At 42.2% G+C, this 14,253-nt stretch overlaps 1 protein-coding gene across 3 annotated transcripts; it reads right to left on the reverse strand.

Annotated features, from left to right (window-relative positions):
* Nucleotides 1-3,208: 3,208 nt before the first annotated feature.
* LOC128368624 (DNA-binding protein Ikaros-like) lies at nt 3,209-12,525 on the reverse strand. 3 transcript variants are annotated; one of them, XM_053329495.1, is made up of 8 exons: nt 12,480-12,525; nt 11,494-11,559; nt 11,087-11,182; nt 8,318-8,728; nt 6,921-7,088; nt 6,389-6,505; nt 5,287-5,400; nt 3,209-3,916 (listed from the first exon to the last, which is right to left on the reverse strand). In XM_053329495.1, exons 2-8 carry the CDS (start codon nt 11,543-11,545, stop codon nt 3,282-3,284), a joined length of 1,593 nt encoding a protein of 530 aa, XP_053185470.1. In that variant the 5' UTR covers nt 11,546-11,559; nt 12,480-12,525; the 3' UTR covers nt 3,209-3,281. The 3 variants fall into 3 exon arrangements, with proteins under 3 accessions (XP_053185470.1, XP_053185463.1, XP_053185455.1); XM_053329488.1 differs by having other exon boundaries at nt 6,389-6,502; nt 11,488-11,559; nt 12,480-12,512; XM_053329480.1 differs by having other exon boundaries at nt 11,488-11,559; nt 12,480-12,512.
* Between the last annotated feature and the right edge of the window lie 1,728 nt (nt 12,526-14,253).

A 14,253-nucleotide genomic window follows, 5' to 3' on the forward strand; every position in this document is an offset into this window, starting at 1 on the left:
TAAGATTTAATTTGATTTGATTCTGATTTGTTTATATTTTTGATTATCTACAAGCAAGCAGCAACATTTATTTGTCTTTTGTCTCATTGGTAGACCAATTTCTCTTTTCTTCTATTTCAGTCACAAAATAAATTTAAAAAAGCAAACAGATATGAACTCACAGTTTGTCAGTTAGCCCAGCTCCTCATTGTCAAGGTTTCATGCCAAAAAAACAAACTTTATTTGATTCCCCTGCTGCTTTCGAGGCCAGTGTACAGCATAATGTTGTTCCAGTTAAAATACAATAGGCATGGATTTCATTTTGATCTTGGGCTGTCAAGTGGACTCCTATAATTCAGTCAGCAGATGTCACCAGAAGCCTCTCATTTGGACTGGACTTGCGTCATTGTTGCTTTATGACTCCTGTCTCGGCTGGCTGAGTAAACTCTGTCTGGCAGGCCGGTTTTATGGTGGAAATGGGACTACACATTCTCACACACACACACACATTTGCACAGCTATCCTTGTTGGGACCTTGCATTGACTTCCATTTATTGTGGACATCTTAATCAAAACCTTGACCTTAATCTTAACATAACCTCAACCCACACCTTACTTCTAACCTTAAACAGGACCTCAGAAATGACATCTTGCCTCATTAGGATTAGGGTATGATCCCCATGAGGACAACTGGTCCCGACAAGGTCGGTGTTTCTACCAGAAAAGGTCCCCAAGAGGTACCAAAACACGTGCACACACACACACACACACACACAGTTTGGGCAGAAAGCTTTCAAAACTCAATTCCCATTTTTGTTTTCCTACATGTTATTTCATGTTCAGAGGTGACATTTAATATGACTTTTATATGAATATTTTTTATCCTGCTACGTACCTTACCCCAAATAACCCTGTTATCAATTTCAGCCTTAAACTTCTGCATAGAAACTTACTCAATGTCATCAAGCTACTCAGAAGAAAAATACCCTGAAATCAGCCTCTTATAATTGGAAAAAAGAGAAGCATTGTGGTTGTACTTTTGAAATGGATGACTGGGCTTTTTAATCTGACATATGGACAAGAAGCTGTGATGACAGTTTGCTTCACAAGTGTCACTTCTCTTCAAACAAGCACAAAGAAAAGGGAACTGGCACTGATGGAGAGGACAGATAGTGTGGTGGCAGCTGGATGAAGTTTACACCCTGTTCTGGTCTGAAGGCAGCAAGGCGTGACTAAGTCCCTGCATTGACATGTGGGCGATCCACCTTTACATACACATAGGCATGCACCGCCATATTAACTTAGTGACTAATGCTTGTCAGAATATGTGTAATGCTGAAACTCCCCTGATGCATTCAGTAGAGACAGATTTAGCTGTCAGTGCCCAAAGGCAGTGGAGCTTCCCAAAACTTGATCATTCTACAATTTCCCATCAAAACTTAAGTTCCCATATGTTGATTTTTACACACAGATATAATTTTACTGTCCAATATGTGGGTGAGGTGAGAGATGAGTGGGAAGAGAGAAACTTCTGATTAAAACAATTTTTGCATATTCTCTCTTTGAGCTGTCTTCAAGTTTAAAATCCTCTCCTCACATTGTTTGGAACAGTAATGTGTGTCTAAAATGGTTTTTCAACACACAAAAAGTTTCAATACCATCAAAATGTAATTTCCTCCTTCTCCCTCTTAAAAAGCCCACAATCTATGAATATGCAAATATTTTTCATTTCAGAAGTTTAACAGCTGAACACAAGATGTCTCCTACTTCACTGTAAAGTCCATTCTCAGTATTTGTGCACTGGAGCCTTAAAAGTTTCCACATCACACTTGTGTAAGTTGAATGTTGGGCCATGATGTCGCAAATCGTGCTTGTGGGCTTGCCACTTAAACTTGGATTCTGAATGAGAACAGAGAGACTTTCCACTTTTAGCAGATGAATGTGAAAACAGCCTTCTAAGTATCAAACTCTGCACATGCATCATTCTGCACAGTGAAGCTAAAACATCAAACTGTGTGAACGAATCTGCACACCGAACAAACATCTTGAGTTCTAATTCACTGTGATGCATTACCATGCTTCAACCAGCAGGTGGATACTAGTGTTAGGAAACTTCAAATCCAATCACATTAATCTCCTCAGCATCCAGCGGGACACTGATGCCTCAATCTCATGATGAAATCATGAAACATTCCCCTAACAAATACAACTGCCATTTAACCCCCCCCCCTCCATTAGATCATGTTCAGAACATACCAATTTTCAGAGACACATGCACTCATCCTCTTTGCTCCAAATGTAACATTTAACAGCTTTAACTTCATGTCACAGAATTCTTACAATGTTCAGCTACAACTAATATTTACTTTAGACTCAATTCAACATCCATTTATACCCCCTCCCACACACACACACACCTCTGTGCTACAAATTAGAAATAGATATGTATTTTAATAGTCCTATTTCTACTTTTGTACTGTGCAACCAAAAACTGTGCAGAAAAAACTGTGAGCCGTTTCTAGCTTGCGGGAGCGCTAAATGAATATAATATTCAGGAGTGAGAAACCAACAGAAGGTGCAGAGTGTCATGATCGTCCTTTGAAGCTGTGAAATGCACTCTCAAAAACCACAGCCTACAAGGAGACATGTGACCTTCTAGATAATGGGATTTTTTTTCTGTAGTCTTGAATTGGCAAGTCTTTTTTTTTCAGAGACGCAAAACTTCTCTCGACAAGGTGCAGGTTTACAGTAGGTGTGATGAAGAGAAAGAAAAAAAGCATTTGCTTTTATTTTACACCTTTACACAAATAACAGGAAAACCAAAAGCAGATAGAAAATTCACTCATATATGCTCATATATGCTTTGTTGTGTACATTTGAATGTAGTCCTGTATGATATACACAGTTGTTACAACTAAGAACATTAAGTATAAATGTATGTATGAGTAGGAAGTACAATTACTCCCGCATAAACACTTTACAGGCCATCTTTTCAGATGAGTACAGTATGACTAAGAACACTCTGAAACCGTCACACTCCTTTAACGTCTCTCTCTCTCTCTCTCTCTCTCTCTCTCTCTCTCACACACACACACACACACACACACACAAAAACACACAGACACAAATCAGACAGAGAGAGAGAGATAGCTGCTACTTCATGCTTTCATTTCTGATACTACTAGCTACTTATATGACTAAATCTGTGTGTGTGTGTGTGTGTGTGTGTGTGTGTGCTGATACAGTGTTATCTGTGTGAACATATGTGTGTATAAGCATGTGAACGTCTGCATGAATGGAAGCTACTTCAGTTCTAGACGGTGTTCACCGCGGGCTATATGTGAAGAGAACTCATAACGGTCCCTACTGCGGTGGCCACACACGTTGCACTCCAGTGGGTCACGGAAGCCGTGGCAACCCATGTGGATGGTGAACATGACATAGTCCAGAAAGATCACCCTGCAATGGCCGCAGGGGTACACTGCCCCGGGCAACGCTCCACCCTCTCCGTCCGCCCTCACCACCCTCAAAGCCTCCAGAGGGGACAAAGGGATGGGCTGGGCATGCGGGTGAGGGACGCCGTTCTGGTGGTTCATCCCCCCCAGCAGGTGCCCTAAGCTGTACATGACGGGCTGGGACATCTGGGAACCGTCAGTGTGGAATGAGTCCATGCCGAGGGGTGGCTGGGCGGCGTGGTGGAGGCCGAGGAGAGGCATGCCCATCTTGTGGCCGTTGGTGAGGCCCATGGGGCTGATATCGTTGCGGCTTAATGGGATGGGGTAGGGCCTGTGGGAGGGGGCCGGGTCACCGTCTGTGAGCATGGATTGTTGTTGATGGTGGGAGTCAGGCCCCGGGGAGCCCGGATGAGACTCTTTGACGTCAGTTCGGGCGACAAGCTCCCTATTAAAGCTCAAGTCCAGACAGACACCGTTGTCGCCTAGACCAGCAACACGAGAAAAAAGAGTACTCAAGACTCTGCAGGAGGAGGTATCATACTACATCTGACAGTGTGAGCATAGAAATACAACAGACAGAAAGCAGCACTTAAAGCAGTTATTGCTTACAGTAATCAGAAGTCCTGACAGGACTCAAAGGGGTCCTCACTTTGGTGTTGAGTGGAGGCAGAGAAGAAGAATGTGCAGCTCTGGGACAATGAAAAGGAAAACCTCAGCAAAGCAACACAAAGCATCAGGTTCACAGGACAAAAAAAAAGGCTTTAAAGCATCTGGCATCCTCAGCCAGCAGTTAAGCTTGGAGGCACAAGAGGACAGAGGGCTGAGAGGAAGCAGACAGAGAGGCGCAGACGAAGGCCTTTAGTGCAGCTGCACACAGAGTACAGACAGAGAAGCACCTGCTCACGTTTCTCGCCTCCCGCCTGTTCTCTCTCTCTCTCTCTCTCTCTCTCACTCTCTCTCTCTGCGGTTGTTGTAGATATTACTTCTCTTTTCCCCCCTGTGGTTGTCATATTGAAAGATCTCACTTCATTCTCAACCTGATAGAGACGTAGGAGTTTTTTTTTTTTACCAATACACCCTCGTTTTGCTAGCAGCTTGAGGCTTGATTGCGAAACTACAACCCAATGTTAAGTTAGTCTTAACCAGAAAAAAGTTTTTGAGCCAGCTATTGAAAGTGTGTGTGTGTGTGTGTGTATGTGTGTACGCCCATAAAGTTTGGGAAATCACTGTACCAAGGCAGCCATTTACTGAAACACATATCTTTTGATCATTTATCACTCAGGCAAATTATCTGAGTTTGAATCTAATCATAAAAACTGAGAAGTTTCCAGAGCATGTCACCCTTTATTTTCTCTTTTTTTTCAACATGTATCCATTTATTCACCCATGTAGGGTTACCAGTACCCACCTATGAAACAGTTCTCGGTCAGAATTTAGGACAGTGGAGAGCACTCAGTGAGATGTGCAGGTATGAGGCAGGTGCTCTGCCCTCAATTCCTTTTTGGCGAGAGATGGAGGCCCGCAAATACACACACAGACAAACAAACAAAGAGCTCAGACAGACAAGTTGAAACACTTAAAACATGAAAACATCTAAAGTGGCATAAATGCAGAGCAGAAAGCACAAATGATGCACACATTAAAGCAGCTTTCAAGTTTACTTTTAAAAAGAATGTAAATTAAGACATACGGGTAAAAAAAGCAAGTAGCATTTAAAAAAAGCATGAAAAAAATGCAGACATTCTCACATTTCTTTCAATTGAAACAAGTGCTTTAATATTAAAAATACATCTCTGCTTGAAGTCAGCGTCTCCGCTCAACTCCTACATGTCTGTGTGTTGTGAGTTCTTACCGGTGAACTTCTGTGGCATCGAACTCTTCCGTTTGGCTACGTTGCTGGCGAGCCTGTCGAGCAGCAGAGCGCGCTCGGTGCCCATCTGAGTTCTAGATGTGTGGCCGTCCTCAGCTTGACAGCGAGAGAGAGAGAGAGAGTGAGTCAAAGGAGTCTGAGAAGAGGGAAATGAAGACTGTCCACCTGTCATTGCCTTTGACGTTATAAAGTGAAGTCAAAAAGAGAAAAAAAAAAAAAAAAAGAGAAAAAACACACACATACACACACCCCAGCTGCTCTGAAAAAGTCACACTGGGAGGATCGAGATATTAATTTGAGATCAGAAGCTCCTTTGACCTCACTTCCTGGTGCTTTTTTACTTCACCAGTGCAGGAGAGGAGACCACAGGATGAGGATGTACTTCCTCACCACTACGGCACTATCAGGCTTTAACTTACGACATTTGGTGACCACAGAAACATAGCATTGTCTGTATGTTGCAACTGTGCAACTGTCCTGTCAGTAAAGGCATTTTTCGGGAGGGGAGCGGGGGCAGTTGGTTATAGACATAGAGGTTTCTCTTCGTGTGTGTGCATGTGTGTATGAGAGAGAGAGAGAGAGAGAGGGAGAGAGAGAGAGAGAGAGAGAGAGAGAGAGAGAGATGGGCGGCTGGGTTGAAACATTTGCCCTACATAACCGGTTCCTGCTATAGACATGAAAAGCGGTCTTCACAGTGCTGTACCGCCACACCACAGCAGCCATAACCTATTTAGCTCTAATGATGGGGTAACAGCCATAAGCTCATTAATTTAACGAGGCTATAAAACAGGATCTGTAAGCAATAACAGCTCTCGTTGTGTGCCTGCTGTGTATGTACAAATGTGTTTATGTAGACCGTGCAGTGGTCTGATTACATTAGCAGCTACATGTGCATGTGTGAAGTGTGTCTCTGTGTCTGTGTGTGTGTGTGTGTGTGTGTGTGTTTGCCTGCAACAAATACATGGAGGATGTGTCTGCGAGTGTCCTGTGAAGGCATGCTCGGAGTTTCGATGATATTTTGATGAACCGAGTGTCAAAGAATGTGGTGGTGAGACAACTGTTGAGTGTTGCGATGGGTGCTCACCTCTTTCAGCAGCACCTTTGCTCTGGATGAACACATGGCACCTCTCTCGGTGCTCTTCTAGGGAGCTTCGCTGCTTGTAGCTGCGACTGCAATGGTTGCACTTGAACGGTTTTTCTACTGTAAGGCGGGAGTTTTCAGTTTAGAGCTGGCACATGAAACATTCATCTGAACAGTGCAATGAGCATTGTGTCCTTTTAAAGCAAGCAGTTTCACACAAAATTGATGATGATATGCATGTTGAAAGACTGTCAAACACGTGAACTGAAAGTCAATGAGTAAGTTTCCAGAGGTGAATGAGTAAGATATCATATGTGTAACCGTGTGAGGGCACAGCAGGGTGTTACTGGAAAAGCCATGCAGGCTCAGCACACTTCATGTGTGCAGATCTTAAAAAGAAGTGTGAAAACAACTTGAAGGAGTGCGAAACCAACCATTATGATACTGTACACTGGTGCATACTGTATCAGTGCATATCAACCTCACGTGCAAGTGATTGGGTGTGTGTATGTGTGTGTGTGTGTGTGGCTGGTACCAGAATGGGTGCGCAGGTGCCCGCTCAGAGCGTCACGTCTACGGCAGGCGTAGCTGCACATGGGGCATTTGAAAGGCTTCTCCCCGGAGTGCAGTTTGATGTGGCGAAGCAGGTTTCCCTTCTGGGTGAAGGAGGCCCCACACTGACTGCAGTGGAATGGCCTCTCACCTGAGTGTGACAAAAACACAGCAGACAGTTTCAACACATCTGCTTCTTAACTCCCTGATCACACAACATTTTGAGCTGAAAGTTCTCTCATTGATTCTGTACTAGCTCTGATAATGACATTTTAAAACTTTTTTTTTTTTAATCCTTTACTTTTATTTTCGACCTTCTTCTTTTTGTTGCTGTTCCTTGTATACCAGTTGCAGAAAACACTGAATCATTCATCATCATTGAAAAAGGGAACAGGGCCAACATCCACTTTGACTGACAGAAACCTAGAAACAATGTTTTCGCGAATCAAACCGCACAAGTGCCCAGAATATTATGCACTAACTTCCCATGCTGAAAACACAGCCTCATGAGTTCCATCCGAAGGCGGGTATAATGCTTATGTTATACAACCCTACTCATCGGTGACACAAACCTGTAATGACAACTAAACTTACTTGAACGACTAAAATCGTAAAAACCGCAGCTTTCGCCCTCCTCAGTTCATTATGACTGATCTTTGAAAAAAGAAAAGCCACGATTCAATCACACCGAATCCAGTCATGTATGTGCATTTTGCATTAGAAAAGGGGGAGTGCTTTGATATTGTAACTTCTTATTAAAAATGATCAATAGGACACTTCTGTTTTTTTTAGTCACTCTGAAGAATAATGGAAGGCATCAGACGGCGAGATATGACACTTGTTAAAGGTCCCACGCTACATTTAAGCGCTTCTTGACGGGGGTTGTAGGTTTGATTTTTTTTGTTATTTTAATATGTGTCTTAATACAGCAGATATATAATCTGACCACAACACAAAACTCATATGTGTACTATACATCAAGTTCAGGTTAGGCATTAAGGTTTTTGCATACTCTAACTCTAGATATTTAATTTTTATGATTCAGACCTTGATGAAGCAGTTATTGCATAAATTGCACAATTCAGCCCATAATAAAGATTGTAAATGTCCTATGTGTTGACTAATATGTCACTGTGATCAAATCAGTAAGTATTGCATGTGCTTTATATATGAATAACAATGGAATATTTCACAACCTCTGCTGCTGTAGCACTGGTTAGGACATATGCGTCATGTCTGATGCAGACTCTCGCATTCTTAATCGCAGCTCCTCGACTCAATGTTTTGACCGAGCCAATACAAGGCTCTATCTCCTAATGCTATCAACAGTGTGATGATTGCACAACTGTTGTGTTTGAGGTCAGGTGTTCCTGTGCTTACCCGTGTGGCTGCGTTTGTGCACCAGCAGTACGTTGATGCTGACGCAGGACAGGCCACAGATGTCACAATTGAGCTTGCCTGTCGTCTGGATGCGGGGGGCCACTGCTCCAGGCACGTAGGCCCCTTCATCCGCTGCCGTCGCGTGGGCGTCCGTCAGGCCGGCGCCGTCGTAGCGTGAGTAGTCTACAAGGGACAGGTCCTGCGGCTCGTTCAGATTGTCCCCTTCTTCGTCCCCCTCCCCGTCCCTCTCCTCTTCCTCGTCCTCCTCTGTCCTCTCTTCGTCAAATCCTTCCTCCATCCCGTCCTCGCTGCCCCCTTCCGCTTCCTCTTTTGGTACAATCTCTTGTTCTTTTTCGGTCTTGGAGTACTGCTCGTTATCATCCATCTCTTCAGCCTCTGTCTTTATCGTACCTAAGCAGGGAGGAAGCAGGGGATGAGTATAGATCATATTTGGGGTGACATTTTCATCTAAACAGACAGTGACTGAATCATGTGACAATAAGGTAAAGATAGAGACACACACATATGGAGAGATATGTAACACATTTACAGAAGCTGATATATCTTCTCACTTCCAACTAAGAATGTGAAACATCGACATCTTCACTTCTACATTTGTATTTATAGTTGTCAGTTCGATATTAGTACGAGCACATCTCCAAAGTGTGGGTAGCTTAATTTGGGCCGATGTATGGTGTCACAAAAAGATTCAGAAGATGTGTGCTTGAGATAAGGGGAAGGCATTTCCTCTGAAAACACAGAAACTAGAACCAGGGCAGGAGAGAGACACGCAGCAGACGCCTAACGACGACAACACCAATTCCTCATCTGTTTTTTAACAAGAGATCTCACATTGATTACTTATTGCATGTGTCACGGATGCTGAAAACAGATAAAGTTGCTCCATCGGCCTGCAGCACACAAGAACATGCTTATTTTCCATGTTTTTTTTGTGTGTGTGTCTTTTATACAAACCCTCAGCTCAGCCTCAAGTCCTACCTTCAAGTCAAGTCAGGTTCCACACCATTCAGGATCGCCCTGAATGGTGCCCTCGCTTAAATAAACATATTTCTCATAACCACAACATGCAGAGTCCCAATGCCTGCTTTGCAGGACTTCTAACCTAGCCTATTTGCTAAGTGTCAACCAAACCCTCCTGCACTCAGTTCCATCCAGAAACCACACTGTGGTCTTGGCGGTGACTGGTGATGAGCTGAAGAGCAGCGCCTTGTATTGTGGAAAGCGCTCAGAGGTGCTATGGAAACTTTGCACGCACAGAGCTCTGAGAGGCCTGATATAGAGTCCAGGGTCTAAGAGCAGTTAACCGCAGGCTACGCATTCAGACGCAGAGCAGGGCTTTAGGAAGTACACCACAGTGGGGCAGATGGGTGGCAGTCAGAAATAAATAGGAGAGTTTTCTGTAACACCATGTTCTTTTCTTTTCTTTTCTTTTTTCAAATGGAGGCCTGAGGTCACGAGGCTGAGTGAAAACATTTCGGAGCTCAAATTATCACGTGTGAAACGAGCTGGCGACAGTTCAAATGCTTTGTCTGAAGTAGCACTGAATTTAAATGAAGCAATGTCATCATATCAGTGATGTTAGCATATAAAATGATGGTGTAAAATGTAGGGTAATTGCCCCAGTGTTACAGCGTCATCGTTTTTTTGTACGTACGATGTAGCAGCAGAATTTGAGCGACTGGAATCGAAAGTACATCCAGTTTATCAGGTTTGATCTTTATGAGACAGCTCCCTGTTAAAGCTTTTTTAGTGTCATCGAAAACGTATTTAACACAAAAGATGATATCAATGACAAACAAAACAAGCGTGCCTCCACCTGTTAAAAAAAAAGAAGAGGTGCATGGAATTTAATTTGTGGTGCTCACAGCATTAGAACTGAATTAAAAAGATCCATTTATGCATATATTGCAATGTCACATCTCGTTCCCATGTACCTACATATGCATATTAGTACCCACTGTACTGGTACACCATTAGTCCAAAAGATTATAGAATACTGTAACTCTGTGGTAATTTTGCTGTACGTTGTGGGCTGTAAAAATGTACGTGTTACCCAAATGATATAATAGGTCATCAGTTGTCTTGTACCATACATGAGCAGGCCTGGCATTCATCTAATTTCTCTACCTTTACCCAAACTGTGTTGAAAACTGAATCTAATGCTGAGAATTATGCTCTATGCACAAAATGAAAAAGAAAAAGAAAGGCGCCTATGACTACACACTACACCCCAGGACGGCCGAAGCACCTGAAACCCTCAATATGGTTTTCCTTACCAGTCAGGTGGAATAAAAACGACTCTTGCTTCAAGCAGCTCGGATTTATCGCGTGTCATCACTCTCTCGTAGATTATATTCCGCTGCTGTTTGATTTTTCTGTTTGTTGTTTAACTGAAGTCAGAGAATAAAAACCTCCTCTGTGTGTTGTGGAAATTGAACACGTTTTTCTATATGAGGCTATTTAAAAACCATTAGCATAAACGCATATATTGCTAATAATAAATACTCTTCTTTCAGTAGATGTGAGTCTCAACATGAGTGTTTTCTTGCAGCTGCAGCAGTGTCCTTAACAGTTTTTCTGACTCTGCATTGTTTGTGAACAAAAATAGACTGATGGAAAGATGTCAAAGATAATGTGATGATGTGAATGATATACATGTATGTATTTATATATATGTGTGTGTGTGTGTGTGTGTGTGCGTGTGTGTGTGTGTGTGCGTGGGGATACATTTACGTGGATCCATCACACCTTTAGCACACTGTATTCCATTCTCGCTGAATGACTTATCCTCCCTCTCTTCTTCCTCTTCCTTTGACTTTGCATCTTCAACATCACGTCCAACATCTGCAACAGTGAAAAGTTGCACATGTGTTAATACTTTGTGTTACTTTTTGTTTCACCCCGAGATGTGAGGTAGGAATGATGTATTTTCTAAAAAAAAAAAACTAAAAAAAAGACAACTCAAGCAAGAAAACAGCAAGAAGATTTTAAAGTCTGCTATCAGCTGCATGCCTGCACCAAAATCCCTCCGCATGTACGCCTTCAGCTTTTGAGTACTACACTCAGGCACAGCGGTAAGGAGGATGGAGAAATGTGTGCAGCCTGATCACGTACACATTCACACTATAGAGAAGGAATGAGACACTCACCCATACCGTCTTCCTCTGAGGGGGTAAATCCAGGTTCAGGTTGTTTGTCTGTGTTCATGATGAAAACGTGTTCTGTGGTGAGGAATTACAACATCTGGTTAATGAGATAATGGAATCTGAAGTCAAAACCAAGTCATGTTAAACTACCTTTTTTTTTGTGTTGCCTTTTCAAACCTACCTGTGACACAAAATGTTTAAGAGAAGTAAAGAGACCACATTTTAACACTTAGTGAAGGTGGGTTTTATTGCATACATGTATGTTACCATTAGTCTGACACTTTGAGACTAATATAACTTACTGAATGCTTTTGACCCTATTAAAAGACTCCCTTACTATTTTCTACAAAGCATGTGAAGACACAGAGGCAACACTTGCATCTCGCTGTTCCTGTTGGTTAGACAGCATAAAAAGAAGTTTATTTAAAAATAAGAGTGGGTACGAGCCTACGGTTGATTGCTCGACCCTGTCACTACATTTAGCCTGATGAGAAAGAGATGATGTTCACTGCACATGTATTTCCTGCCTAGTCCATACATAGGAGCAAGTGTAAAAGCGCTTTCCACACCAGCAAGCAGTGAGCGAGACTCCAACACTTGTGAAACGGTGAATAAAGAAAGTAAATTTCCCGCCTTGCATCTTCAAAAGCTTCTTTAGAAGTTCTATATCATCGTAGTGTAAACTAATAAAAAAAATTCAGAAGGGTAAATTGTTTCAACTTTATATTCCAAGTGTCTCTAAAATAAAATAAAAATAAAACCTATATGCCAATTTAAAGTGATCATAATTTAAACAGCTGTTATTACTGTTAAATTACATTCAGTTGTACTAAAATACAGCAATAACAACCTTTTCTGCACGGTCAAAGTGAGATTGAAAAGCGCATGTCTACATGTCACAGTGACAGTTAATTCCAAGCTACTTTTTTTGGTTTTATTTCTTTCTTTCTTTTGAAAGATAACTGAAAGTTCAAGTCATCCTGAAATAATCTTACCTGCTTGTCTTGCTCAGCACCCGGAGGAGAATCACTCTCACAGTAGGAGATTCCACACACTCCACCACTGGACTTTCTTTGAATATGGAATATAAGCAACGTCACGAATGTTGGAGACATCCCTCAAAGGAACAGGAAATTATTACGAACAAGGTGGAGCAACAAAGCCAATGCATAATTGTGCTACAGACTATTAACATTAGCCATTAAGGTATTAATTGATTTTTTAAAAACTATTTTTAACTCGTGATCAAAAAAGATGTATTAACTCAACTCAGGCACGTAACGTCTGAAGCATTTTATGAGTGAAACAAAGAAGTGACAGTGGGTTCGATATCAGTTCAGGCTGTCCACATGGTCTCTGACTTGTTTCTATTTAAGGAGCTGTTACTCCATCTTGTGGTGGAATGATAAAGCTACTTTTCTTTTCTTTATTTTCACTGTATCTGTATCCCCCACAATCATTCAAATAAGGCTGTGTAAGATAACTATCTCTCTTTACTACAACCACACATACAACTTAAACATTAGGTATTCTTTTTAAGGGACGTAATAGTAAAAATACATGAATGAAATGAACCTGGCTAAACTACGCATGCTGAACTGCTGAATATTAGATGCAACATTTGTTAATGTGCTAACACTCTCAAACACACACACACACACACGCACACGCGCACGCACACACACACACACACACACACACACAGTCATTCTTTGATGACTTCAGAGGACACTGACTCACATTTGTTTCCTGGAGACTTATCCTAACCTTAACATAATCCTAAACTAACCTTAACTTTAAACCGAGTTTTCATTGTGAAAATGATTTACATTAAGGGGACTTGCTTTTTGTCCCCATAAGTGAGGTGAGTCTCCAAACCATGAGGAATACCTGGACAACACAAATACACACACACACGCACACGTACACACACACACACACACACACACACACACACACACACACACACACACACACACACACACACACACACACACACACACACACGCACACAAAACAGTATTATTTACCAGTTAACCTCTAAGTAACCATCCTGCACTTCAAACACACACACACACACACAAGCACCCACACAAACACACACAGAGTTTCCATCACTCCAGGGGACACTGACTCACATTCATTTCCTGGAGACCTATCCTAACCTTAACTTAACCCTAAACTAACCTTAACTTTAAACATCACTCTAAAATTAATGATTTACAGCAAAGGGGACTTGTTTTTTCTCCCTGTAAGAGAGGTGAGTCCCCACAATGTGACTGTGTAAACAGATTTATGTCCCCACAGCATGAGGAATACCTGTACACACACACACGCACACACGCACACATGCACACATGCACACACACAAAACACCTAATAAATGACACGTAATGAAGCTGCTGGCCCTCTTGTGAGCTCAAGGGCTGCTGAAGAGTTCCACTAACTACCAGCTGCTTTAGTACATTGTTATTACAGTCAGTCATCTCATTAAAGCCATTTACTGGAAATTGACCAGATGTAGTTTCTTTAAAATATTTGACCTGCGATGCACTAAGTGGCTGAATAAAATGAATGTTAGAGCCCTCCTGTGCTTGTAACGGCTCAGGTTTGAACGGATGCGCGGCCGCCAATACCTCGCCATGTTTCTGATCGTTCGCCGAGCAGGGGGCACACAGATGAAGTATCGGTACCTTGTAACTAACAACACACAATGTAGCACCCACCTGAGTGGTGCACGGCCTTGTAAGGCTTGGCTGCTGCCCATGG

The sequence above is a fragment of the Scomber japonicus genome, chromosome 2, assembly GCF_027409825.1.
Source record: "Scomber japonicus isolate fScoJap1 chromosome 2, fScoJap1.pri, whole genome shotgun sequence".
Classification (NCBI taxonomy): domain Eukaryota; kingdom Metazoa; phylum Chordata; class Actinopteri; order Scombriformes; family Scombridae; genus Scomber; species Scomber japonicus.